At 49.4% G+C, this 26,526-nt stretch overlaps 1 protein-coding gene across 4 annotated transcripts; it reads left to right on the top strand.

The window, feature by feature from the left end:
• The first annotated feature begins 273 nt into the window (after positions 1–273).
• PPM1G (protein phosphatase, Mg2+/Mn2+ dependent 1G) lies at positions 274–24,552 on the top strand. 4 transcript variants are annotated; one of them, XM_082306459.1, is made up of 11 exons: positions 1,022–1,110; positions 1,721–1,854; positions 6,431–6,500; positions 14,696–14,781; positions 16,717–16,849; positions 18,215–18,684; positions 19,117–19,254; positions 20,066–20,300; positions 21,793–21,922; positions 22,240–22,342; positions 22,773–24,552. In XM_082306459.1, exons 3-11 carry the CDS (start codon positions 6,473–6,475, stop codon positions 22,971–22,973), a joined length of 1,524 nt encoding a protein of 507 aa, XP_082162585.1. In that variant the 5' UTR covers positions 1,022–1,110; positions 1,721–1,854; positions 6,431–6,472; the 3' UTR covers positions 22,974–24,552. The 4 variants fall into 4 exon arrangements, with proteins under 4 accessions (XP_082162583.1, XP_082162585.1, XP_082162584.1 ...); XM_082306457.1 differs by lacking the exon at positions 1,721–1,854 and having other exon boundaries at positions 274–1,110; positions 22,773–24,551; XM_082306458.1 differs by lacking the exons at positions 1,022–1,110; positions 1,721–1,854 and adding an exon at positions 1,892–2,112.
• Positions 24,553–26,526: the final 1,974 nt, after the last annotated feature.

Here is a 26,526-nt window from a genome sequence, read left to right as displayed (position 1 = left end):
CGACGGCCAATCAGAGCGCGGGAGCGTGCCGTCAGCCTCCACGAATGGGCCGGTGGGCGGGGCTCTGGGTCTATAACATGATAGGGGGCGCCCGCGCGCTCAGTGCGTGGAAGGCCGTGAAGCGGGGCGGGGAGGGCGGGGCGACTTGGCCCCGAGCGATAGCCAATGAGAACGCGGGAGAGGCGTTGTCGTCCCCCGCTGATTGGTCGGTGGGCGGGGCTAAGTTTATAGAAGGGGGCGGGGGCACGGGCGCGCCGGGCCCTCGCCCTACGCGGGGGGAGGGGGGTTCTCTCGCGGGCGGGAGGGCCCCGGGCGCACGCCGTGAGGGCGAGCCCGGGGCCGCCCCGTGCCACAGGCGGGCGGTGGCACCGCCGGTCCCCAGTCCCCTGTTCCCCCTCCTGGCCACATGATGAGTGTGCTCCGAGCGCCGCTGTCTGGGGCGGCAGGGCGAGCTGGCCTCTGAAGGGCTGCGGCAGTCCGCAGAGTGCGGACGGGCCGGGCCCGGGGGAGGCCGCGGCGCTGGGAGTAGGGGAGCTGCAGAGCAGCTCGCGGCCGGAGGCGGGCCGTGGCGGGCAGTCTCGGTGGGGCCCGCGCACCGCTGAGAGGCAAGCGGGGGGGGGAGCGGCGGCCGTGCCCCGTGGGCCTGAGGCCGCCGAGCGGAGCGCGCTCCCGGCCCCTGTGCCGCGCTAGCCGCCGCTCGTCTCTATGGTAGGCGCTTCCGGCCCCCGTGCCGCGGCCGCGCGGGCTGAGCGCCGTCCCCCCGTGGCGACTCTATAGCCCGCGCTTCCGGCCGCGCGACTTCCGCTCGTCGGTGGGTGGCTCCGCTGCCCTCGCTGCCTCGCCGCCCGCGCTGGGCCGCTCGCGCCCTCCGGTGCCGCCCGGTACGGTCCGGTCGCGCGCGGCCCGGCTGCCGCCGCACCCGCCGCCGCCCCTCCGCGCAGGGCCGCCGCGCCGGGGGCCGGGTCCGCCGGTGGAGGCCGCCGCGACGCCATGGGCGCCTACCTGTCGCAGCCCAACACGGTGAAGAGCTCGGGGGACGGGGCCGGGCTCGGGCCGCGCCCGCTCCACTTCGGCTTCAGCGCCATGCAGGGCTGGCGCGTCTCCATGGAGGTGAGCGGGGCACCGGGCGCGGGCTGCGGGCGGCCGCTCCCCGGGGGGCCTGGCGGCTCCGGGCTGCCGCGGAGCCCCCGGAACTGCGGCTGCAGCTGCGAGCCTGGCGGGGAGGCTTCCCTCTCTCCCGGCCCTTTCTTGGTGTCCTGCGCCGGCGGGCGGGAGGCGCGGCGGCCCCGCCGGCGCCCACCGGAGGGACGGGGACGGGGCGGGGCGGGCGGTCCCTCCCTCCCGCGGGTGCGAGGCGCTGAGGCTCCTGTCGGGGCGGGGAGGGGCTGCCTCTCCTGGGGCTGCCGTGGCCTTGCCGGAATGCCCGTAGGCTGCCGCTTGTCCCAGCTCCCACAGTGACCTGCTGGACAGTCGCCCCGCTTCGCGGGAGCACCGCACGGTTTCTCGTCGGGGGCTCTCCTGGCACGTACAGCCCGAGAAATCCCGGCAGGGAACTAGAGGCTTGGGTTAAAAAGTGGCAGAAAGGACAGTTTAGCGCTTGGGATGAAGCACCAAATGAAAGCAAATGAACAATTCTCAGGCAAAATCCCTGCTTTTCTTTCCAGGCAGAAATGAAGTGTCAGTCTCTCTATTCTCTTTCTCCCTATTTTTATTTTTCTAGGCACATTTATTGGAGGAATTTCTGTTGCTGCCCTCAGTCTCCTGTGGCCAGTCCTGGCTTTACCATCCTATCAGCTAGGCTCATTATGGGGCAAGTGAATTATCGCAAGAGAAGTATCTGGCTGCAGGAGCCAGGTGTTTGCCCACACTCCTCCCAGTGGGGGAGTCTGTTGGAACTACTTTGTAAAGCTGCTTGTATAAGGACAATATCGAGCTGCTGGGATTACTTCTCTGCCTTGCCAGCAGTTACTTGTTCTTTGAATTTAACACCCTCTGAGTACCATTAATGTGCTGGTTTATTTTCCCTTCCAGGCAGCCAGCAAACAAGCTAAATTAGATAAGGATTAATATTGCTCCCTGCAGCCCCCCCAGGGCATATCTTCTCTGAACATGGTAAAGCAGCTTTCTTCTTTGTAGCCCTTTGGCTAGTTTGGAAAGGATGTCCCATTCAGATTGTCAGGGATTGATTTTTTGCAAATATGGTTTCATGAGCCACGCTACCAGATACTTTACCGCTACTGAAATGTTACAGCAGTCTTACTGGTGACAAAACAGCAACCAGGTGTTTCCTCTTTTCTGTGTGCATCAGAGCTTTGTGAAACCATTGGCTCTAGTTTCCAGGGTAGAAGAGGCAGGAGAATTGGTGCTTGTGCTCTTAAGATACACTCAGAGTATGTGTGTGCTCAGCTGGCTGTGACCGATAGTGTCTCAGCTGGTCCATCCTGGTGACCTCTGGAGGGGTGAAATGGTGGCACAGAGGCGTTACTGGAACACTGAGGTGATGTGCAGTATAATCTTTGCAAGGCGATTACATCTGTAAGAGGCTGAATGTAGGAAGCGTTCTGGCACCCTTGGTGCACAGAGGCTGAAAGTGTTTTAAGGAGACAGGCTTGGATGAGGCAGAGCAGAGAGTTGCCCCTATTTATAATGCTGGTGGACTAAAGTAGCCCTCCCACAGGTAGGACATTGGCTCGTAATTTCACTTATTTGAAGTATGTTCTTGCTGCTGTTGACCTTTATGGAAATTGGATGAGGCCCAGAGCTTGCAGCTGTGTTTTCTGCACTAGCCAATATCTTTGGCTTATCTCCCTGTTGGCAGAAGCAATACTGAGGACATTGGTGTAGACATGGTTTAGCTGTGTTATCACAAGAAATGAGAAGACGGCAGGAATGCTTGTGTTACAAGTTGAACCTGCTGCAAATTGCTTCTAAGTCTGTGATGGGAGAGAAACATGTATTGTTTCACATGCAGCCGAGCAGAATTTGACAGTTCTGTTGCATTTCCTTGCATTCCAGTGCTATGTGTTCTTCCTTGTGTCTTGTCTTGTGTTTTTTCCTTTTATTCATCTTTAATCATACTTTTGCTCTTCTGCAAGACTTGGAGAAAGTTCTGAGCAAATGTTTACTCTTAAGTGTTTAGTTATGCGTTATGTTAGTGAAGCCGGTCAGAGCGTACAAGTGGTAGGACACAGGCATTTTCAGGTAGTAGAAATCTGTGTAAAGGAGTTGCCTGTTGCCTTTAACTGACATTTTCGGAGCCCCCAAGTGGGGTAGTTATACAGGGCTCTGAAGAAATACTATAATAAAAGTCCATTCCAGAGAGGTTTCTTTGTGAATAAGGAAATGCTTTGGGCAGATGAGGGACCCAAAGGATAAGGATACAAAAAGAAAAATAGTGTGAGGTACTATGAGCAAATAAGGAAAGAGAAAAAGCTGAAGATGGCTTTATGGTACAGAGGAGAGTGCTTGGGATACAGTGAAAGGTGCAGGAGGCACTTTGGAGGTAGTTGGATGGGGCCTCTCTGAGCTCTTTGGTGTTGTTCTGACCGTATGTCCAAGATGAGACATCAACAACCCCTGTGTGCAACTTCATTTCACTCCTGGGCTCAGAAAAAAAGTTCTTTCTTCAAAAAACACAATAATTTGGTTCAAAGTTTGGCAAATTAACTCTCATTTTTAACTTGTTTGCTATTTTCAACTGAATTTGATGTTTGATGTTTCAAACACACTGTTTTTCCGTACTGCTGTAGTAACCACTGAGGTAGCTGAGGGAGACTTAGAATCATGCCACCCTTGAGGGGAAGACCAGATAGCAGAAAGCTGGCATCTAGGCTTTGTGAGCTCTTGCTCGGTCTGAAGAGTACGAGATCATGGTTACTTGGAGGACAATAGCTGCAGACAGCTTACCCAGGCCTGGAAGCAGGGATGGAGACTTGTAACTGACAGCCTCTTGTGCTGGCAGCGCAAGGTGGTCTTAGTGGTCAACCGGATGCTTTCTGAACTGCTCGTAGTGTTGAAAATGCCAGGGACTGGTGTGCAGCCTGGCTTGCGGAGCCGCTAGCACTCCTGCTCAGAGCAGCGTAGAGCAAGCCCTGTGTGCAGTGTGGGAGCTGAACTGTCTCCTGCCAACACGTGCTGGCCTTGTTTGTCTGCCCTCCTTGACTGCAGCACCCTGGTCTGGGGTCAGGACAAGTTGCGGTGAGTGCTTTGCAAATGGAGTAGAGAGACCGTTTTTGCTGCCAATATTGGGTTTCCTCCCCAGCAGCATTTGCATTACTTGCTCTAATTAAACTCCTGTTTAGTCACCTGGGACTTATCCCAGGTACTTTGTTGTGGTTTTGCTGTCTCACTAGGTTATGGTACAGAGAAGAGTGAGAATGAGAGTAATGAAAGAGTTTAAATGGTCTGAACAGTGAGCATAAAAATGCTGGTTCTTTGCTTATTCTTATTTTCATTTGCTATCTCCAGTGAGCTCTCCGGTTAAATTTCCTACATTATAATTCAGAGTAATTTTTTTCATTTTGAACTAAGATTGGAATTTGCCTGTTCAGACACTGTTTTCATCACAGTTTCAGGAGTTTCATTGCACTAACCCAGAACCTTTCTTTTTCTGTTTTCCTTAGCACTTGATAGAAATTGCAGGGCAATGGACTTTTCTTATAAGATTGTGGGACTCCAGGGGGTTAAGAGCTCTTATCCAAGGAGTCTTACAATAAAAAAATAAAAGAGCTCAACAGTTGCTTGGCTGTGCAGCAAATGTAGTTCTGTGTGTATGTAGAAATTTTGGGTTATGGCTGGAAATATGGACACATCCAAATCTTTGAGCCAGCTGTCTTGGAGTAAGCACAGTGTTTTGGGGCAACTGTAGCACATTTAACTTTAAAGTGATGAACTTGAACCACAGCAAAGAGACTAGATCACGTTGTTTAAAATATCACATGATTGTTCTTGAACAAAAGCATGTGGGGTGCAGTCAGGCTGTAAGTTGGTAGGTTAGGGCTTGAACTTTAAGGAATGTTAGGAGATTAGTTGGGCAGGGGGGAGGGTTTAAGCGAAAGATTCAGTCCATCCATCAGCTCTAGGCTTTGCATTGGAATAGCCAAGTTCGGTTTGCTTACCCATAGGGTGAAAGAGGTCAGGCACCTGGCTGTAAAATCTGGGTGGTGCCTTCTTCAAAGTCCACTGCTCTTGTGAGACCTTGTGGAGCGAAAGGTGGTTCAGTGTATATAGCTTATATGTTGTTGATCTTTGTAGTTTGGGAGCATGCACAGGGAAAGGCTGGATGCAGTTTGATATTTAAGCCCAAAATGCCCCTGGGACACACCTTCCCTCCAGTTTGCCCCCGTAGATTCTCAGGGTTTCTGGACAGTTGCCAGAACCAAGATATATGCCTTACCTTAGGAAGTGATACCTGGGTTTGTACTTAGGTTTTTGAACTGCTAGTTGACTGGTTGCTTGTCCTTTGATTCACTGATTAAAAGACACTTGAGAGAAGCCCGGCTCTTTGCCTTGCTTGTCAGGTAGCTGTGCCTGAGGCCAGCAGTGCCTTCCTGGAGCATCCCATGTGGCAAGAAGAGCACGAAGGAGCTTTTGTCCCAAGGGAAGGTTTTCCAGCCTGGTTGGTTGTTCGCACTGGATGTGGTAGTCCCGTGTCCTGCAAGACTGCCTTTCATCGGGCTGTTCAGATAGACAACTGTTGCTGTCTGTGACCATATTCACTAGGACAAGCAAAGGCAAAACTACAGTTGGTTGAAGGCATGAGGTCAGGAAGCTCCATATTTGACCTTCTGGCTTGGTCAGTGCATCAGAGTGGCTTTTTGGTTTGCATGGCTCTTGTTTGGGAAGAACTGGGGAAGAGAGCATCTGTGGGAACAGCCAGACTCCACAGGTGACCCTGAGCCAGTTGCATTTGTCTGTGGGGGGGAAGTTGCCAGTGTATCTGCACCAGTATAACTTGTATTTCTGTAGTTAAGCTTGACTAGACAGCCCTTAGCCTAGGTACCAGTTTGTGCAATAGAGCACAGCTTGCTGCCTCATGTTCTTTAAGGACTGTGAGCTACTACAGTAACACAGGCATCACAAGTACCGTGAGCAGAGGGATGTGATTCTGGCGTGAGCTTGGCCATATCTAGAGGAGTTGTCCTGAGGATCTGAAGGGGTTTCCAGTACAGTCTCATGGTGACAAGGCTGTGTTACTGCTCTAGCACAGAGAGCACCGTAACGTGAAAGATTCATGCCCCCTCCTTGAAGATGAGTGCTCGCCAGATAAGCTTTTCAGAATGTGAGAGGAGGCTTTCTTACTGTTCTTGCTCTCCCTCCATATTTGAGAATCCCTGCATCAGTGCTCATAGCCTCCCTGCTCCTTTCTCCCACTTCCCTGTGGGGGTCTAGTGCAATCCATGTCATTCCAGACTTTTGCTCTCTCTTTCAGGATGCACACAACTGCATACCCGAGCTGGACAGTGAAACAGCCATGTTCTCAGTCTACGATGGACACGGAGGTAACTGCATCCACTGTTCTCTCCAGAGTCCTTCGGTGTGGCTCTTCTAGGTTGCTCAGTGGCTGCTGGGGCAAGCATCTGTCTATCATTAGAAATCTTGCTCCTTCTTGGGAAGCATTTTCTTTGATAGATATCATTGACTAAGGTTCTGAAAGTTTCTTAGGGTTTCTAGAAGGAAGGTCATGGGTTGATATGAAATTGAAATGAGATTTGCATTCTGTCTTCTAAAACTTTGAAGAATGGCTATTTTCTTTGTGAATAAGCTAGACAGGATAGTCACAGAAGAGTGGCAGTAAGAAAAACTACATGAGATTGGACCAAAGATCTGACTCTAGTCAGTATCTTCTGGTGGTTGCCAGTACTGGTTGCCCAAGGAAAGAGTGAAAAAATACAACAGGCAGACCCATTCCCTGACATACCTTCCCAGCTTCCATTCCCCACTTAAGGGCTCCCTGAGTTAGGGGTTGCAGCCATTCGATCTTATGGGCACACTCAAGTCTTCTTGATGAACTAACCCTTCATGAATTTGTCTAATTGAATTTTAAACCAGGTTTATATGTTTGGTGGTTATTTGCATAGGTTGTTTGGTATAGAACTTTATTATTTGAAAAAAGGCTTCAATCTAAATCTGCTGCCTGATAACTTCACTGCAATATCCCCAACACTTATGAGAAATTAACAAGTAATCACTGCATTAGCACTTTTCACTTTCATAATTTTGGACTCCATGTCCTTTCTTCCAGTCAGAAGAGTCCTAGACTTGTCTCTGGTCATACAGCTGGATCTGTGTTATTAAATAACAGCAGCACCCATTTTCTGGCCCTGAGGTCAATTGGCACAGTCTGGCCACACTGATGCTATTAAACTGTCTTAGCGTTTAATATAGTGTGGCTGCGTCCAAACTGACTGTTGGTCTCTGGTTCATACTAGATCCTGAACTGTGTCTAGAAATTATGAGAGTGCTAACTAACTCGTGCCAAAATTGCACCATGGATCATTCTAGTAATTTTTAGCATAGATGATGAAATGCCTGGGCCATGGAACTCATTAGGCTACTGTTGCTGGATATAGCCACGGATTCCAAACATTATATTGTACCACAGCTCTGATTATATTTATCTCTTTCTTTGTTTTTGGACATAGTGTAGTTCTGCAACATGTTTTAGTTAGGCTGACTAGAACTGCCTGTAGCTTTCAAGTTACAGAGATACTGTGAATTTATTTTGACATAAGTGTTTTCTGCTTTGTTCTGAGGCTTTTAAATTTATTTTTTGGTATGATATGTATGCCTTTTGTTTCTCTGATAACAGAGCAGATTCAAGTGGAAGATTACGTACCGCAGTTCATGATTTCTTGTGTTTCTTTAGAAGTGAGTTATTTAATTCTACCAACTTGTAAATAAGAGTTTAAGACCTTTTTTTGCAATAGTCATTATTAAAAAGGTCAGCCTGAGTAGGTAGTTGACTAGTAGTTCTTCAAAAGATATGGTCTCAGTCTGAAGCATTTAGATTGAATGTTTTGAAATTATTTTCCTCCTGAACTTCATCTTAGAGTGTGCAGAGACCTGGGTTGAGCAGCTGCTGATATCCTGAAGATTATCTTTGAGAACACTGGGATGATGGGTTGGTTTTGAAAGGCAGAGGACAAAGGAAAAAGGCTATAGGGATTTAGCAACTCTTCAACTTAATGTTATTTCTTGCAGGAATTCAGAAACTGTTTGTAAGCATCTAGCAGATATGAAGATAAGTAGCAGCTAGCAAAAACTGGTCAAGAATGAATAATATCAAACCAATCTATTCTTCAAGATCAGTGTGTTAGTTTCTCAGCTAACAGGAAGGTCTATTTTAGAAAGACTTTTGACAGTCTTATGACATTCCCATTAGTGTAGGACATGAAGTAATTTGTTTTTTTTAAAATACAATAGGAAAGATTCAAGGTAGACATTAGGGAAAGGCATTAATCAGAATGGCAAAGCACTGGCGTGGTTTTCTAACTTTTGTTTTATATTGCCAGTGATTGAATCTCTACAGCTCTTCCTAGACAAACCTTATCAGGAAGGATATGGGTAGAGTTGAACCTGACCCTGAAGATCAACTTTTGCCCATGCCTACTTTTGTATGATTTTATTGATGCGTTAGTTCTTTATTTTTAAACAATTCCTCAGGTCTGTCCCATGTAAAAGAAGGTTTTAGGGTGGGAGCATCTCTAAGCTTTATTAGCTGCCAGAGCAAAGAATGAATTTAGCTTTTCTTTTATACCTTGCTCATCTATCAGCCTTAAACTCTTCAGTAAACTTCCCCCTCCAGGCAGGTTGGGAAAAGTTTTTATTATTGTGTCCCTTGAAAAAGGGTGGGTTTGGACTTTTTTTTTTTTTTCATATTGAGCTTTCCATTTCACTCATCGTTTTTTCTTTTATGTTTTCCCCCTGTGGACAAGACCTCCAGTTTTTGAAAGATGCTGCTGGTTTTTTGCCTTCCCCAGTTGCCTATTTACTTGCTCACAAATCTTTGAGAATGATATACAGGTACTCTGCACCTCCAGTATGGTGTTTCTGATCAATTTCTGTTGCTATCTACACATGCTTTATGCTTTTAGCTGTTTCTTTTCATTTCCTTTTAATTTAAAGTGTCCTCATTTACACGTAACTCCCCCTTTTCAGCAGTCAGTATTATCATAGTGAGGTTTTCTTTTTGCTCCTACCAGTGTGTTTAATTTGAATACAGCAAGCCCTGTTGTAATTTCTTTCCAGTTTGTATGCAGAGCGATGGATCTCTCTTGCCCTGTTCTTGGTCATCTTGCCCTCTGATCTGCCTTAGCATTCTGCCTCCCTGTCATTGTCTCAGGGTGGGAGTTAATACTCTGGCCTTAAATTTTTTCTTTTCCTGTTTTGGCATAGTATTCCAATCCATAGGGATTCTGTGATACTTGTTGTTAGCTAGTTTGTTATTTGACTCTAAGCTTTCTTTATTTTATATTGAAATGGTGTGTCTGTGTCTAAATACAGATCAAATCTTGGAGTGGGATCTACTTTTAGCCTTGTGAAGATGAGATAGGATGGGTTTGTGCATGTACGTGCACTGAAAAGGATTTGATCTAGGAACCTGTATATCTGGAGGCCTTTTTCTTGCCTAGGTTTCTGCCCTGAGGTTGCTGCCCATTCTTGTCTTCACCTGTCATATTCAAGCCTGTGCTCCTGGAGATAGAGAAATCGTACTGCAGTGAGATTCCAGCTGGGTCTTAGGTACTCTGGAGCCAGCCTTGCCTGAAATGCTAAGATATATTGACTTTGTTCCATATTTCATCTGAATGTGACTCCTGCTTTTAAAACTGAATCAGATGTGGGTATTGGCAGTGGCATATAGCCATGCAGAAATATGGTCTGAGGCCTGAACTTTCACACGTATGCTTTCACCTTTCTGCGTGGTCTTTCAGACATGCTGAAAACTCCACATGCTCTCTTGCAAACAAAAGCGGTCTCTTTTTGTAATTTTGTAGGAACATAAAAGTACATGCTCTGGAGAATCCTCCAGACACTTACTTTTTTACTGAATTCAGTGCTACATGTTATATATTTTACTCTAGCCTCCTGAAGACCTTCCTACTACTGCATCTGTGTCACATTAAGCAGGAAATGCAGCTGAGGCTTTGGCATTACTTAGCTGGATGCTGCTCCTCTAGAAAACATTAATAAAATGATTCATGGAGACTTTGAGAATTTTACAGTGGGTTTCACACTGGAGATGAGGAAGATGTGATCCTGGATTCATTGTTGGTTATGTATTGTGATTATACGTGAGTAATTGTATTCTCTAAGCGTTCAGCCCCTGAAGCTTTTGAAGTCCCTGACAGCTGAAGGCACTCCACACCCCTGGGTACCAAGGCCTACTTTTGTACCTCTGTTTCTCCTCTGTCCTGCTTCTTGGGGAAATGTGAAGAAGTGGAAATCATGAGGTTTTCTTTTCCCTGCTGTCCTAAAACTGTCAGCGCCGGGACTCCTGTTGCAGTTTAAAATGCACCTTGGAGTGTGTAGAGCTTGGTCTGAAAGGTACAAGAAACAGACTTCATTCCTTCCCCCGGGGAGTTAGTCCTGTGGTCTTGCCCGCCTTGGTGAGGGGAAGAGCCTGTATGGCTGTTCCTCACATTTACCTTGCTGTGCTGTATTGTACACATGCACTCATCCTTCTCTTGCTTCCTCCTTGCAGAGGACTCCAAAGGAGAATCTTGTTTTTCTAGATGTTTTGATTAAAACGCTGTAAGTGATCACCTTTGTATCCTCTGGGCAAGGGAGACGAGGTACCGCAATGACCAGCTCTGCTCACAGAGGGTGTCCTGGTTTGAGGGTGAGCTGCAGCCGATGAAGAGGGAAGTCTAGGAGACTGGCAAAAGGGTCCAGTCTGAAGCCTCATCAGTTTGCAGCAGAAATGTCTTTTGTGACATCTGTGCTGGAGCTGCACGGGAAGCAGCAAAGTTTTCCTATCTTCTGTGGCACCTACAAATTCTCTTACAGTAATTTGTCTTTGGATAGCCACAGTCAGGCACATCGGACATTCCTGGATCATTATTTAATCTCAGCGTCCCTGTTTCAAAGAAATGGCTTGTTTAACTGCCAAAGCTTTTCATATTGGGGTTGGCTTCCTGCTTCTGTGGTGACAGAGCAAGATCTTTATTGCATTGCTTTGTGCGGTGCTGGCAGGTTTGTGGAAAGCATCTTCCTGCAGCCTGTGCTCCAGTCCCATGCCCTCCCTGCTTACAGGGGATGTACTGGGCCCAAGGCTGCAAAGCTATTGGTGACTTTCTTGGATCAAGCTACTTGTTGCTGTGAAGAAAACCCCTTGTCCCTAGCTGTGGCAGAAAGATTACAAAGTTTGGTCATCTTTTCCATCTGGTGGGTGATCAGGTGTCCATGCTGGTATTACTAGATCTGTGAGCTGCTTCCAGTAGCACAGATTGCACAGAGCTGCTGCCTCATCTGCAGACCCTGCTGGGCAGGGAAGGGTGTGCCTTTCAGTCGCTCTCTTCCCTCTTTCTGATCTCAGTAGGTAGCTGTGGCCAGTGCTCTTCTGCCAGAACAGTTATCTGGTACAAGCAATGCAGGCTTTTACCCACCCCATTCCTGTTTAGCGTTTGTCTAAGACCATTGGGGAAGCCTCTGAAGAGCTGCAGGGCACTGCATGGCTTGCGTGCAGATGACCCACCTGTGTCTCTGTCATACACTCTGGATGATGCAGTTCAGTGTCCCAGAGAGTGTCAAAATGAGATGAGGAAGAGATGTCAGCACCATTATGCTGGTCCAGATTGGGCAGGCAGGAATGATTGCAGGTTGGAAGAGAAACTGGAGGAGACTGCAGCTGCCCCCTGTGATGACCGGCAGTCGTGGCAGCAGCCCACTGGACCTGTTCCCTGTTCGGTAGTTCCTCATTTGGGATGAGATATTCCTGCAGTTTTCCTAGCTTTTCTCCTCCTCGGACTGCTGATGCACACTCAGTGCACCGCCTCACTTACTGGTCAAGCCTTTATATGGGAGTGCATTGCTGTCACATCTAGGTCTCGACCAAGGTGCTGGCCAAGTCCTGGAACTTGCCTGGAACAGCTCTGCCCGTGGCAGAGCCCTGTGTCCCCGCAGCAAACTGCCCCAGCTGCCTTTAGGCCAGGCTGGTCCGCTCGATCCCTGTCATACAGGCGAGGACGTAGCAGTTGTCGATGTTGTCTGCAAGTGCTTCAGGACTACTGTTTTATGACCTGCTAATTTATGCTCTAAGTAAAAGGAGCCTAAATCAAAGCACACACGTAGTGTGCTCCTGGCCTGTTGTTCCAGGACCATCTCATGGAGCATTCGCATCTGCTGGGTGGTTTTCTGCCATGGTCCAAGACTGTGCAGATGGTTTCCTTGGTGGCCATACCTCTCTGAGCAGCCCCTGCTCCCTCCCCCCAGTTCATCAAGTGATCTGGAAGACCTATCACTGTCATTATTCACCACTTCCTCTGTCTATAATTTTCTCATAGAAATTTTGTTTTATTTTGGCTCTTTAATAAAAATATTACAGTATCATCTGGAGCCAGGCCTTCAAGACTGCATATAAACACATCTTCCCATGTGATTCTTTGTTCAGTTTCATCTCATGACTGGTAGTTGGCAGTTCTTTATTCAGCATGTGCTATCTTGAAAGTTTAAGCAAAGTGCTGTCTTATATACATATATGTAAGTTATATGTATGCAAGTTATATACACCTTACCTAAATCTGTTACATCAGCATGCTTAGTTTTATCAGGCAAAATCATAGTATCTTTAAGAGCAGATGTTGAGTTGGATTGGCAAGGTATGCTTCCATAAGCCCATGTCAATGGACATTAATTGTCAGTCCTCTTCATTTGAGATCCTGCAAGTCTTTTTCTGCCATTTTCCTTTGATTGTCAGGTGATTGTCAGGTCACCTTGGTATTTCCTTTTAAGTTCTCATTAAAATGCTAGGGTCACTCCTATTTCTCTCTTAGATCACTTATTTTTCTGTGATCTTCCTTCCCCCCCCTTTTCCTCCCACTCTGCATTTTTGAGAGCATGGTCAGAATAGAGCTCCGTCTCTTTGTTGTCTAGAGCCGCAGCATTGAACTTTTTGTAGTGCTATTTTAACAGCAACTGTTTTGCAAGGTTGCTGTTCTTTGTCAATGGTGACTTGATCCCTTCTCTGCAGGCACATTTGAAAAGTCCCTTGTCTGCTCTTTCTTTCTTTCTCTCAAATCTCACCACCTTTTCACTTCTCACTGTGTTCCCCCTGCCTCTCCCTTTGCTCAGCCGATGGCTAGCTACTTCCCACCTTTCTCATACTTTCCCCTGGATTCCCCTGTTCCCCTTTCCTTCACAGAGCTTTGCTCTTGTGCGTGTTACTTCTCTTCATGCCCAGCTACCTGCGCAGCCTCTGTTTGGCTGGAAGAATGGGAGCGAAGCTGGGATGTGCTAGCAAGGAGATCAAGAGTTGAGTGGCTGTTACAGCTCCGCTGTAAAAACCTTCCTTCTGTAGCCAGGAGGAAGGAGCACACGTGGCTCTCTTGCCTTTACCTATAGCAAAGTGCGCAGTGTGCAGAGTCTCTCGACTGTGAGAACGGCTCATCCAGCACAGCCTTAAGCACGCTCCTGGACCCTGCAGCTGGACCCCTCCACCTGCCTGTGGTCTGCCTGCTCCCCTCTCTGCCACTCTTCTGTGGCTGTCATTTAGTTTGTTTCTCAGTTTCTAGCTCTACTTTTTCTTTCTCGTGACCTGTGAGCTAGATTCCTATGCCTGACATCATTCTTTGCCTCTCATATAAAAACCTAAATTACTAGATTGATCTCTTGCAAGTTGCACTATTCTTTCTGGTCCCCCTTGCCGAGATGAACTACAGAAATTCACAATCCCTCACTGTTTAATCTTCTTCCTCTCTTAATAGCATCTTCATGATCACAAAAGATGTCTCCTGTGCTCTGTTGCGTACTTGACAGTATTAATTACTGAGCTGCTGGAATGTTTCCAGCTTTTAAAAATCTTTCAGCTGTTCTAGGAGTGGGTACTTGGTTTGCGTTGTTGACTGTCAGTCCAAGTTATCCTCTGTGCCCTCAGCAGCCTGGTGTTCTGGCCACCATTCACTCATGCCGTGCACACATGCACACCTTCCTGTACCAAGATGATTGCTCTGCCAATGAGGACCCCCATCTTCCTGAAAGGCTTATCTCAAGGCTCTGTCATCGTATTTTCGTTGGTCTAGAACACACACTAGAATACATAAAATTTTTTGTGCTGCTCGTCAGGTGTCGGTAATGCTCTGAGAAAGAGCTTACCTTGACCAAAAGCTTCCCTTTTCCCCTGCTTGTTGTTCATACCTGCGCTTACATGTGAAAATAGAGCTTCCTAGATAGGATGGGCATAAACAGTTGGCCTAAGTGCCAAAATGGGCCTAAGCTCCCTTTCAGGAAGCTTATAAACCTGATGGGTAAGAATTCATTGAGGTTTGCCAGGGGTCATCAGCAAATCCTGCTGTTCTGGAGATGCAGCCTGCTGGGAGGTATGAGTGAGATCCCCAGCAGTCTGTTGCTGTGTGACTTTTCCGTGTCTGGGTTAGTTCTGGTTTGTGTCCCAAGATTTGCCTCAGGAATTCAGTTGCTCAGGAGTGCGTTTTGCTTCTGGGAGGACCAGCCTCCTTAAATGATTTCTGCTCTCTTTTAGGAGAAGAAGTTGCCCTGTACTGTGCCAAGTATCTTCCTGAGATAATCAAAGACCAGAAGGCCTATAAGGAAGGCAAATTGCAAAAGGTAGGAATCTAGCTCTGCCCTGAAACAAGTAAGCACCAATGCAGAGGAAAGCCCATGTTTAGGTCCCTAATACTTATGTGGAGGGCCCTGTCCCTCCAAGGTCTGTCTGCTGTGTCTTCCATTTTAATTTCCCTTCCTTGTTTCTAGGAGCGTACACCAGGTGTTGATTGTATTTTCAAACAGAAATATTCTATTTTCCAGCTTTCTTTTTTTGCCTTTTTTTTTTTTTTTAATTTTCAGACTCATTCCAGTGAAAGGTGTGGGCTGGTTCTTTGAGTGGTTTTGGTGGGTTGTTTTTTGGGGGGCAGGGGTAGCTTTTGTCAGAGGTGGGAGGTTAGTTCATATCTTGCTTCCACCAAGCGATCCCTCTGTTGTAATTCTCCCTCATAGTACTAATGCCTCATCTGACATCAGGTATTCTGTGGGTTGGTGCTGGGATCTGTAGCAGCGTGGGTGAGGGGAAGACAGTCTCTCCAGAACTTCCATTTATATCTAGACTGAGGATAGCTTACAAAGCAAACTTGAATCAGCTTGTGGCTCTTGCTCTAAGCTGAAACAGCCAAGTATCGTGCTTTGCTGATCCCAAGCTGGCTGTGCTCACTGACTGCAATAAGCCTGTCTGCTGAGTAGAGGAGCCTGCATGCTGAGCCATTCCCACAGGGGCTTTGAATGCTATTCTGTCCCCAGGCCCTCTGTGGGCTTCAGCAAGGCTTGCGACTTGGCATCCCATAAGATCCTCCTAGAGAAGCTGTGGAAGTGTGGGCTGGAGCAGACAGTGAGGTGCATTGAAAACTGGCTGCATGGCCAGGCCCAGAGGGTAGTGATCAGTGGCACAAAGTCTAGTTGGAGGCCAGTAACGACTGGGGTACCCCAGGGGTCAATACTGGGCCCAGCCCCGTTTGTCTTCATTAATGATCTGGAGGATGGGGCAGAGTGTACCCTCAGCAAGTCTGCAGGTGACACCGAGCTGGGAGGAGCAGCTGTGCACCAGAGGGTCGTGCTGCTCTGTAGTGCAGAGGGATCTGGACAGGCTGGAGAAACGGGCTGACAGGAACCTCATGAAGTTCAGCAAGGGGAAGTGCAAAGTCCTGCCCCTGGGGAGGAACAACTCCGTAGCACCAGACCACGCTGGGGGCCACCCAGTTGGAAGGCAGCTCAGCAGAAAAGGCCCCGGGGGTCCTGGTGGACACCAAGTTGACCATGAACCAGCAATGCGCCCTTGCTGCAAAGGAGACTAATGGAGTCCTGGACCGCATTAGGAAGAGTGTTGCCAGCAGGTAGAGGGAGGGGATCTTTACCCTCTGCTCAGCACTGGTGAGGCCACCCCAGAGTGCTGGGTCCAGTGCTGGGCTCCCCAGTACAAGAGAGATGTGGACAGACTGGAGAGAGTCCAGCGAGGCACCACCAAGATGCCGCGGGACTGGAGCATCTCTGCTATGAGGAGAGGCTGAGGGAGCTGGGGCTGCTCAGCCTGGAGCAGAGGAGGCTCAGGGGGACGGCATCCATGGCTATAAATACCTGCAGGGAGGGGGCCAAGAGGACAGAGCCGGGCTCTTTCCAGTGGTGCCCTGTTCCAGGACCAGGGGCTGTGGGCACAAACTGGACCACAGGAGGTTCCCTCTGAACATGAGGAGACGCTTTTCAGTTTGAGGGTGACTGAACACTGGCACAGGTTGCCCAGGGAGGTGATGGAGTTTCCATCCTTGGAGCTATTCAGAAGCTGTCTGGACGTTGTCCTCAGCAACTGGCTCTGGGTGTCCCTGCTGGAGCAAGGGGTTGGATCAGATGGACCCCAGAGGTCCCTGCCAGCCTCAGCCATTCTGTGATTCTGTATGGTGTGTGTTCTGGAAGAGACTTGATTGTACAGCATGACAGGCAGGCATCCTGTAAGGAAGATGAAACTGTGCACGCTCTCGTGTCTGTGTTCATATGTAGGCCCTGGAAGATGCTTTCTTAGCCATAGATGCCAAGCTCACCACTGAGGAGGTGATTAAAGAGCTCTCCCAGATGGCTGGGCGACCCCAAGATGATGAAGATGAGAAGGAAAAAGTTGCTGATGAAGATGATGGTAAGTCAGATGCCACTGAATAGACAAGACTGCAGCTCCAGGCCAGGGACTGAGAGCGGTTGGGCCAGATCTCCTTTAGCAGAAGGTTTTCTGTCCAAATGTCTCAGTTAAAATTCAGCCGGAGTTGAACTGCCACCCTGCAGCACTGTTTATTGCTTTGGGCTGGTGCTAGGGGAATTCTCATTCATTTGGTAGCTTAATGTTCTAGGATGTCAGAAACCTCTGAGCTGAGAAGTAGGCTAAATTGTGAGGTGAAACAGTATGATGTCCAGTGCTTAGCTCTCTCAGGCTGGTGACAGACACCAGCTGCAGGTAGGATTGAAGTAGATCCTGGTCTCTTCAGCAATTCTTTTTCGCACAAAGAAGCAAGTGTGCTTTTCCACCAGCAAGTAGTTGCCAGACCATGAAGCCAGCTAGAAGGTAAATCCCAGGATAGAATCCTGTGCTGCTCTCGGCTGAATATCTTGTGACTAGCCTTGAAGCAGATGTAAAGCGATACCGTCACCTTGAACACTGTGTGTTGGTCTGAAAATGCTGAATTTATTGGCCGTCATTCTCCAGCTGACAGGGACAAAGTGGGTTTTTGGTTGGTTGGGTTTTTCTTCTTTTTGTCCTGTACTTTCAGGAATATTTGGGATATGGGTATTTTTTTCCCTTGTAGGATTAATTAGCAAAGAAAATTATAACCAAGGGGATGTCAATAGGGAAACGGTGGTCACTGGCTCATAGTTGAGGGAAAGTCATCCTGTTTTCTGTCCAGTGTCCCACTTGGGAGATACAGCATTCACTGCCTAAAGCTATTCTATCATCTGTAAGTGTCTAGATTACAGCTGGTTGGGATCACTGTGCTTAAGGCTCATGGAGCAGTTGCTATAACAAAAACTTCTTGTTCCTGGTTGCAGTATTAATGAACAAATCTGCACGTGAAGGTGGTCTATCTGCTTCCCCCACAGCTTCAGATGAGCCTGCACTCATGAAATATGAGGCTCTTTACCCTCCAACCTTACAGCTAATTTAAACGCTCCATGCTGCCTGCAAGTCAGCCAGATAGCGTCAGAGGCTGGAGGCACTAGGGTAACTTTCAGACTGCATGCATTGGCTGTGGTTAAAAGCCATTCCCCTGCCATTTGCGTGTTGTTCATCTGCAACGCCTGGAAGCTGTGGGACGGTGCAGGCCTGGCTGCATTTGTCTGTGCCCGCTAGTGATCAACCTGTTGAGCATTGCTGAAACCTGTCTGCAGTAGCAACCTCCAGTCAGGGCAGCTCACTGCTGAACCCAGCATGTGCTGCACAGCTGCTGCTATGATGATGTATGCTGCTTTCTGACCCTCTTTGTCCTCACTCCCTCCCCCTTTCCATTTTTAGTGGATAATGAGGAAGCTGCTCTTCTGCATGAAGAAGCCACAATGACCATTGAGGAGCTTCTCACACGTTATGGACAAAACTGCACCAAGAACCTCAAAAACAAGTCTTTAGCTCCAGCTGGGGAGAACGCTGCAGAGGGGACAGGCAAGCAGCATGATGGGGAGTCAAGTATGAATGGAGAGGCTGACCCAGGGGAGCTTACCGACCACAAGGAGAGGAAGAATGGGAAGCCAGATGAAGAAATCACGGGTATTTCCTCCACCTCAGACAAAGCCAGCGCTGGAGGCAACAGCCCTGCTCTGCAGAAGCCTGAACTAGGCAAAGGTGACGAGGCCGTCACCTCTTCTACTGGGGAGGCCGGGCCCTCCTGCTCCTCTACGGGAAAGCCCCAGCGCACAACCAAATCCAAATTTTTTGAGGACAGTGAGGATGAGTCAGATGAGGTTGAGGAAGAGGAGGAAGACAGTGAGGTAGGAAACAGCGCTGGGACAGAGTGGCCTTCTGGCTGGGCAGAATGCATTGCTTACTGTGGTACTTGAGCTATGAGCCTCTGGCTCATCCTAGGTGTGTCCTAGGAGTAGGTTTTTCAGGCTGATACTTTGAGACCATCTCATGGGAGTGTCGGGGATTGTTTAGATAACCCTGAAGGAAACATACCCTCATCTGTGCAGCGGCCGTAATGGATAGCCCTTGGTCTTGCTGCATGCACCATCCCTCCATTCACTGTAGTAGTTGAAATTAGCTGCTCTGATTGTAGATATCAGGTGTGGGGAAAACGTACCAGGTCATCAGTCTTCTGGGGTGAACTTACCATCTGTCCCCAGGATGGAGGGACCAGCTGTCTGGGGAGGGCACTGCAAGTGTCCTGTGTGACTCCTGGTGGTATCTCTTGTTTCTTGTAGGAATGCAGTGAAGATGAGGATGGTTACAGTAGTGAAGAGGCAGAGAATGAAGATGATGAAGATGACACTGAAGAAGCAGAGGAGGATGAGGATGAAGAGGAGGAAATGTTGTTACCAGGCATGGAGGGGAAAGAGGAGGTGCACACCCTGTTCTTGTGTTCTGCAGCATAGTGTGGAGCCAAGGGCACTTGGGGGGTACTCAGCAAGGAGTTATTTCCATTCAGATGAGGATAAAACACCCCTTTTGTTCTCCTGAGGCTGAACACAGCTGCTGACAGCCTGACTTTATGCAAAAGGCTGAGGGATAGGACATGAATCTGGGCAGCAGGTTGAGATTGGAAGAGGCTGACCCCACTGCTGGGTTTGCTGTGCTTAGAAACCGCTGTGGGGGTTGGCGTGGAAGGAGAGTACAGGACAGTAGCAGGACTGCTCTGCTGGCACTGCTGCTCCTGGGCAGAGCATTGCTCTTTGCCAGGCCAAGGCTGTGGCTCCTCAGCCCGTGGCAGTACTGGCAGATGGGCCAGGGACCCAGGATGTCAGGAAAAGGGGACTACATCTTCCAAGGTGCCAGCCTTTTCTCTTTGGAGAGATGTCCTGGCTTGCAATGAGGCTTCTGCTCAAGCTGGACTGGGGCTGGAATCAACACATTAGGGCTGAGGGTATAGCAGGATATGTTGAACACTGGAGAATCCTGAACCACTGATGCTTTGTGAGGCTGGAACAGAGGTATTGCTTGACCCTGCCTCTCAATGAACACACTCTGCTGTGTTTCACACTTCCCTCAGGCTTTTCTCCATTGTTCTGTGTGTGCTTATGGGAAGAAGGGGTGAGATGCAGCACTTTGGGGTTTGGGGCACTGCTGGGCCTGTGGTGGCTAATGCTGGTTCCCTTATTGACCCAATATGGAGCAAGAGAAAGGAGTCTCAGCAAAACCATTTGTTTCTTGCAGCCTGGCTCTGACAGTGGGACAACTGCTGTCGTGGCGCTTATCCGGGGCAAGCAGCTGATTGTGGCTAATGCTGGAGACTCTCGCTGCGTGGTGTCAGAAGGTGGCAAAGCTGTCGACATGTCATATGACCACAAGCCAGAGGATGAGGTGGAGCTGGCTAGGATAAAGAACGCTGGTGGCAAGGTCACCATGGATGGGAGAGTGAATGGCGGTCTCAACCTCTCCAGGGCAATCGGTGAGCAAGACGGGGTGAACGCTGGCATGCCTAGCCTCAGAGTGCTGTGCTCAGGACATCCATGCTTCCAGCGCTTGCCAGCTGCTAAGTTTAAGGAACAATTTTTAACTGGATGATGAGTAGAACCTATTCAATATTTGATGTGTTGAGATTTCAGTCTAATTAGAGAAAATGGCCATGAAACTGGCAGACATCAGTGGAAAGCAACACCTAGCACCTACCAGGCTCCAGCACAGGACAGAGTGTGTGAAGCCTCCAAGGCTCTTGTGCCAACAGCTGAGTTGTCAGAAACCACCTCATATAAACTGTCTCAAAACCAGACTGTTGACTATTGAACAAGATTTTTTTCCTGTTAAGAGGCTGTTGAAGGACCTTGGCATGCTTCATGGGGACCTAACTTTAATGCAGTTTGAGCCCATTGTTCCTGAGCCAGCCTTGCCTTTTAATTGCACAAACTCCATCCCCCTTGCTGCAGTGCTTTAGGCAGCACCTGACTGCTGTTTGCACTCATCTTTTGGTCTCTTACAAGCAGTGTTGGAGTAATTAATGGCTTAGGAGACTGGGCATGTCTGTTAGCAGCCAAACAAGGTCTTGGCCCAGTCAATGGCTACAGTCTGAGCAGATGAGATGCTGGGAGGCATTAAGGAAAGGGTAGTGAATAACACTGAGAATATACTGGGAAATACACAGAGAACGGAAGGAAATGACAGCAGCTAAGGATGTGAGTGAAGAGTACTTGTGCAGAAAGACCAAAACCATTGAAATGATTATCCTAGGGTAAAGAGAGAAAAACATGTTCAGGACGGAAACTTAGGAGTCTGTTTATTTAGGGAGACACTGGCATTTCCACCTACTATTTTGCAGTGGCCCTAGAAGTCCCCTTCTAGGATGTAATTCCACATAAGCCTGCTAGTCAGAGCTGAGGATCTGTTTTCTCAAGTGAGCTCTGGCTACTGAGGGTTTGGGAAGACCCGAACCCAGCAGTGTGATGTGGGCATTGCACTGAAATATCTGGCTCTGTACAGCCTGAGCTTCTGGAAAATGAGCATCTAGCGTAATCAGAGCAAAGCCAAGCTAGTGCTGGGGTGAGCTGCAAATCCTGCTCCAAGACATGGGCTAGCTCATCTCATGAGCACTGCTGCAGGATCTCAGCTGGTGTTGCCAGATGCCATGTGCTGTTGGCCTGGTGTTGCCCCAGGAGCTGGGGAAGTGGCACTTGGTTTGGGGTGAAGAGACGCTGAACTGGCAAAGGCACCTCTTTCCCATCATTGCATGGTAACAGCGTGTTGGGCTCATCAAAGCTGATGCCTTGGACATGTGGCAGATTTCTCTGTCTGATGCACGCACAGCCTGATCTGCTCTGTTTGTGGGAGCACTGACTCCGATTCTGCTGGGGTTGCCCTTCAGCAGGACAGTGTTTCTCACTGTTTGAGGGTAGGCAGCATTTCCAGGGCCCAACCACAGCAAAAACTGATCCTCCTCTCCACTGCAGGTGATCACTTCTACAAGCGGAACAAGAATCTGCCTCCAGAAGAACAAATGATCTCTGCCTTGCCTGACATCAAAGTGCTGACAATAAATGACGACCACGACTTCATGGTCATTGCCTGTGATGGAATCTGGTGAGTAGTGAGGGAGCAGTTGTGCCTCTTTGGCATCGCTATTCTGGTATTTCTCTGGAGCTGGGCTTCAGGAAGTCCCAAGGGCCCTGGGTGCTAATCAGCCCTTTTTTCCTCATGACCTCAGAGAGTTAAGTTGGGCCCCTGAGGAGCTGTCCTCAGCTGGAGGGACATCACAGTGTGTTGAGCTCTGAACTCTCCTGTTCCTTGCTGCACACAGCCTTGTTCCCATCAGCTCCCTGCCACAGTGAGGCTTTCTTGGGACACTATGCCACGACTGCTCCCTTCGCTTGCCCTTCTGACCTCTCCACTCTCTGCAGGAATGTGATGAGCAGCCAGGAAGTGGTGGATTTCATCCAGTCCAAGATCACCCAAAAGGATGAGAATGGAGTCCTGAGGCCGCTCTCCTCCATTGTAGAAGAGGTAAGGTCCAGAGCTTCACCATTCCTTCAGCACACAGTGTTTCTGCATCCCGGCTTGGTGCCTGACTCTACCCTCCTTCTCCATCAGACTAGTTTGTTCAGCACTTGGGGTGTCTCGCAGCACATGGGCTGCAACACTGGCTGGAACAGGAGCAGAGATGCCTCTGAATTGGGACCCAGGTCCTTTGGCACCCTGACCAGTGTTTCTGACCTCTAGGTTGCTGTCAAGCCAAAGGAGTTCCTGTCCACTTTCAGAAAACCAGGGCTGCTGAGGCTGTTTCTGTCCCTTGTCTGGCTGCAAACAGCATTTGAGCCCAGCCCACACCAGGGCTGCCCTAAGCCACTGTCAGTTGCTAGAATGAGCCCAGGGTCTCAGGTTATTCAAAGTGCTGTGTTTGTGCTCTCTGCTAACCTGTCCTGTCCCTCCTCAGCTGCTGGATCAGTGTTTGGCTCCAGACACCTCAGGGGATGGCACTGGCTGTGATAACATGACCTGCATCATTATCAGTTTCAAACCCCGTAATACACACCCACCTGCTGAAAGTGGGAAGCGGAAACTGGAGGACATGGCAGCACTGGCAGCACCAGCAGAAGAGAATGGCGGTGATAACAAGAAGGCCAAGCTGGAATAGCAGGCCTCGCACAGGGACTTTGCTGTGCGCTCACCAGACTCTTGTTTCTTAAACATGCTGAACTCAAGACTCCAAAGTCTTGTCCTTTTTTTAGCCTTAGCAGAGGCCTTGTTTGTCCGTGTCCTGGTTGGGGGGTGGGGGGCGGGTCTGGTTAGCAAGGGCATGTCGCACTGTTCATCTGTAACCATTCCAAAGAGGGAGCCGAGGGCAGAGCTGCGCACAGGAGCAGCCACCAGCCACAGCGCAGGAGCCCACTGCAGCTGGCAGCCTGTGAGCACAGAGCCCTGTGGTTAGAAGAAGGATGTCCCCCCATTGTCTCCATGTGGTTGTTCCCATTTCTGTGCCTGTGAATTTCTGTTCGGAGGGAAGAACTTTTTCACTGTTGAGGTTTTTTTAATCTGCACCCAATTATTTAAGGCCCTTTATGGTTTTATTTGTGAAACAATCTGGCTGTGGCGCTGCTGCCACACCTTGTTCTGTTGTACACTTTCAATCAATACTTTTTTCAAACTAAAAGCCCAGAAAACGTAGCTGTACTTTTGGTCCTTGGTTCTTTCCTGGAGGTGGGGGTTGAGGAAGATGGGATGGGGAGGAGAATTTTGTCCCTGGTCTCGGGGCACTGTGGGGGATGCGTCTGCAGCTCAAGAAGCAGCTGGCTTCTGCCATGTTGTTGTAGAGTGCCAGCCCTGCTGCAGTGCTTGGGGGTGCTCCCTCTCCATTACCCGGAGATCGCTCAACTGAGGACAGTCTGTTGCACACAGAGCAGGAGACAAGTCTCTGGAGACAGTTTGTGTCTACTGAAGGGACAGGTACCAGTCACCCTCCTGAGCTAACTTGCCTGCAGCATGCTGTACCCCATCTAGCTGCGTGCTCTCTTCAAGGTGTGACAAGAGGCAGCTCCTACCTGGTGTGCTGGATGGTGTAAAGCTTGTACATGTGTCGATACTGCAGCTGCTCCCGCAGGAGTGAAGTCTCTGGGCTATAAACCACTGATGGAAAGGCTGGCTGCTACTCCCTGCTGCTGTGCCCCTTCACCTTCCACCTGGCATGGCGTGGAGCACAGGGAAGCACAGATGAGGTTTGCAGGCCAGGTCACCTGGCACAACTTCCTCCAGCTGCTCTGGGGTTCCTGTGTCACAGGGGAGTACCTTTGGCAATGCCTTGCACTACAAGTCTTCCCCCTTTGAAGACGAATTGCACCGTTCTGGTCCTGGCCTGTTGTTTCAGCCTCTGCAGTTCAGTCAGCCCACGCCTCACTAGCCTGGATCTTCTGTCATCTTTGAGCCCCTTCCCTGGTAGCCCTGAGCTTAAGCCCCTGTGTTTAAGCTCTCCAGTGATGATGTGTCCAGATCTGAACTGTTATGGTCCCTGGATCATCAAAGTTGGGCTCCTGCAGCCCTGTGCGGGGTTGGGAGTTCAGAGCCACAAACACGCAGGCACTGCAGTTGGACTTGCTGCTGGCTGTTTCTGTGCTCAGAAACTTTCTGGATAAGCTGATGTGTTCCCTAGAATGGTGCTGCCTGAGGGAAGCACTCAAGGAGAATTCCTTTGCAAAAGTGGGTTTCTTCAGGTTTGTCTCACTCTGGCTAAGGAGCAACTTGGTACCTGGTACCTTGGTACCACCCTGCTGGCCAAGTTGCCTCCAAATTTTGAATAAACAGACTGAATTCTCACAGGAATGAGCACAATTACTTTCTCCAGTCCTAAAAGCATCTGTTATTTCTGAAGTCCTAGTTTCCACACATCCTTTTTAGAATGGGGACAGTAGTGATGCTGTAGAGCCTCGTGGAGAAGGGTAAATCCCAGTCCTGGATGGAGCACCCAGAGTTGCAGTACCAGGGAGGCTGAGCTGAGAGGCAGTTTCACTTGGTGGAGTTAAAAACAGTTTGTCTGAATTGTCATGTGCCCACTGTCTTGTTCCTGCTGCAAGGCATCGGTCTCGAGAGGGTTTGGTTTTAAACTTTCTTCCTGGTCATTAAAGTTTTTGATATAGGACTTGGCACCAGTCTCTGTGGAGTCCCCTAAAATGACTGGTTAGTGGTGATCTCAAACTAGTAATTTGTATTGAGATGTAACTGGGTTTAGACCATTTACTGGGTGCTCTGTTGATGTTTTATCATGCAATTTTTAATCAAAATGCTTTGTGGTGTGTCATGTGCCATATCAAATGCCCTTATATCTACAGTTCTTTTCATTAACCTAGTGAAGCTGTTCAAAGAATAGAATCAGGAGTTTTGCTAAAACTGCCCAGCTGGTTGTGTGATGACAGCTCACCTCCAGGAATGCAAAGGAGTCAAGGAGCTGTGCTGGGGAGGGGTCCTGGTGACCTGTTTGGAGCCAGCAGAGGCCCCCAGCCTGGCTGCCACGGGGGCTCCCGGAGGACGGTCAGACCTTGGGCTGCCTGAGGTCCACGGGGGTCAGTGGGAGATGCCCTCAGGCAGCAACAGGGGCTGCTGCCTACAGGGCTCGGGGCAGGGGGCACATGGGGCCGGCGGGACTGCTATGAGCTGTTTGCAGGAAGGGAGGGACTGGGGCAGGGAACAAGTGTGGGAAACAGGCATAAAAGGGGCCAATTGTGTGTTTAAAAAAAAAAAAAAAGGATCACCACAAAGTGATCTTCTTTTCTAGCTGTTCCCTGGGTGTGTGGGCTCTTTCTACTGCACGTGGGGGCGTGTGGGTCTGAGTGCCAGCAAAGGGAGAGAGCAGCGTGCATGCGTGCACGACGTGTACCTCAATGTGTGCTTGCCAGCGAACATCAAGCTGGACTTGCTGGTGAGCCAGCAAAGAGGTTTGGGAGCCAGGTTTTGGTGTGGCCTGGGACAGATCCTGGAGAGACCAGAGGTTTGAGAGTTGGTTGCTGAAGGCACCAGGAAGCTCAGGCTGTTAGGTGATGTGATAAGCTCAGCTGTAGACACAAAGGAGGCACAAACACCAGCAGGAGGAGTAATTTGATTAATAACCTGCCCCAGCTAGTCCCAGGCTCATCAGAAGAGAAGCACCAGCCCCTCAAAGGCCAATGTCCAAAAATCCAGGACAAAGAGGTACAAGAGCAGGTGGGGGGGACCCAAATCTCTCTCCCCCTCCTCCACACCCCCCTACTCCCCACCCCGGGCCCCTCCCAGGGCTGTCCCAGGAAAACCACCAGCCCCGTGGTCCAGGCGTGAAACCCATCACCATGCCTCACTGGGAGCTCTCTGGATCACCTTGCAAGCACAGATGGGTGGCTGCCTAGGGGTGCAGGACACATTATGGGATGCAGGGAAAGAGTATTTGGGGATAGCACAGGATTTATTATAGGATGTTTAGGGGAGGAACCAAAGGTGGGAAAAGGGAGGGATTTAGGTAATTTGGGGAGGAACAAGTATGGGAAACAGAGGGATAAGGGAATAAGAGGGTAATTGCATGTAAGCAGGGACAGGTCAGTACATGAGTCTGGCCATGCCCTGTGCCTGATCACCACAGTCTGTCCTGCCACCTTATTAAACTCCACACATTGAGGCAAGCACACATTGAGGTACGTCGTGCATGCATGCACACTGCTCTCTCCCTTTGC

This window comes from Platalea leucorodia (genome assembly GCF_965183815.1).
Source record: "Platalea leucorodia genome assembly, chromosome: 3".
In the NCBI taxonomy this organism is placed as follows: domain Eukaryota; kingdom Metazoa; phylum Chordata; class Aves; order Pelecaniformes; family Threskiornithidae; genus Platalea; species Platalea leucorodia.
Note: the sequence above shows the minus strand (reverse complement) of the source record. Positions and strands in the feature narration are given on the sequence as shown.

Coding starts and splice junctions, on each gene's coding strand:
- PPM1G (XM_082306457.1), top strand. CDS start 991: ATGGGCGCCTACCTGTCGCAGCCCAACACGGTGAAGAGCTCGGGGGAC. Junction 6,501..14,695: donor AGTCTACGATGGACACGGAG/GTAACTGCATCC, acceptor GCTCTCTTTTAG/GAGAAGAAGTTGCCCTGTAC. Junction 22,343..22,772: donor TCTCCTCCATTGTAGAAGAG/GTAAGGTCCAGA, acceptor GTCCCTCCTCAG/CTGCTGGATCAGTGTTTGGC.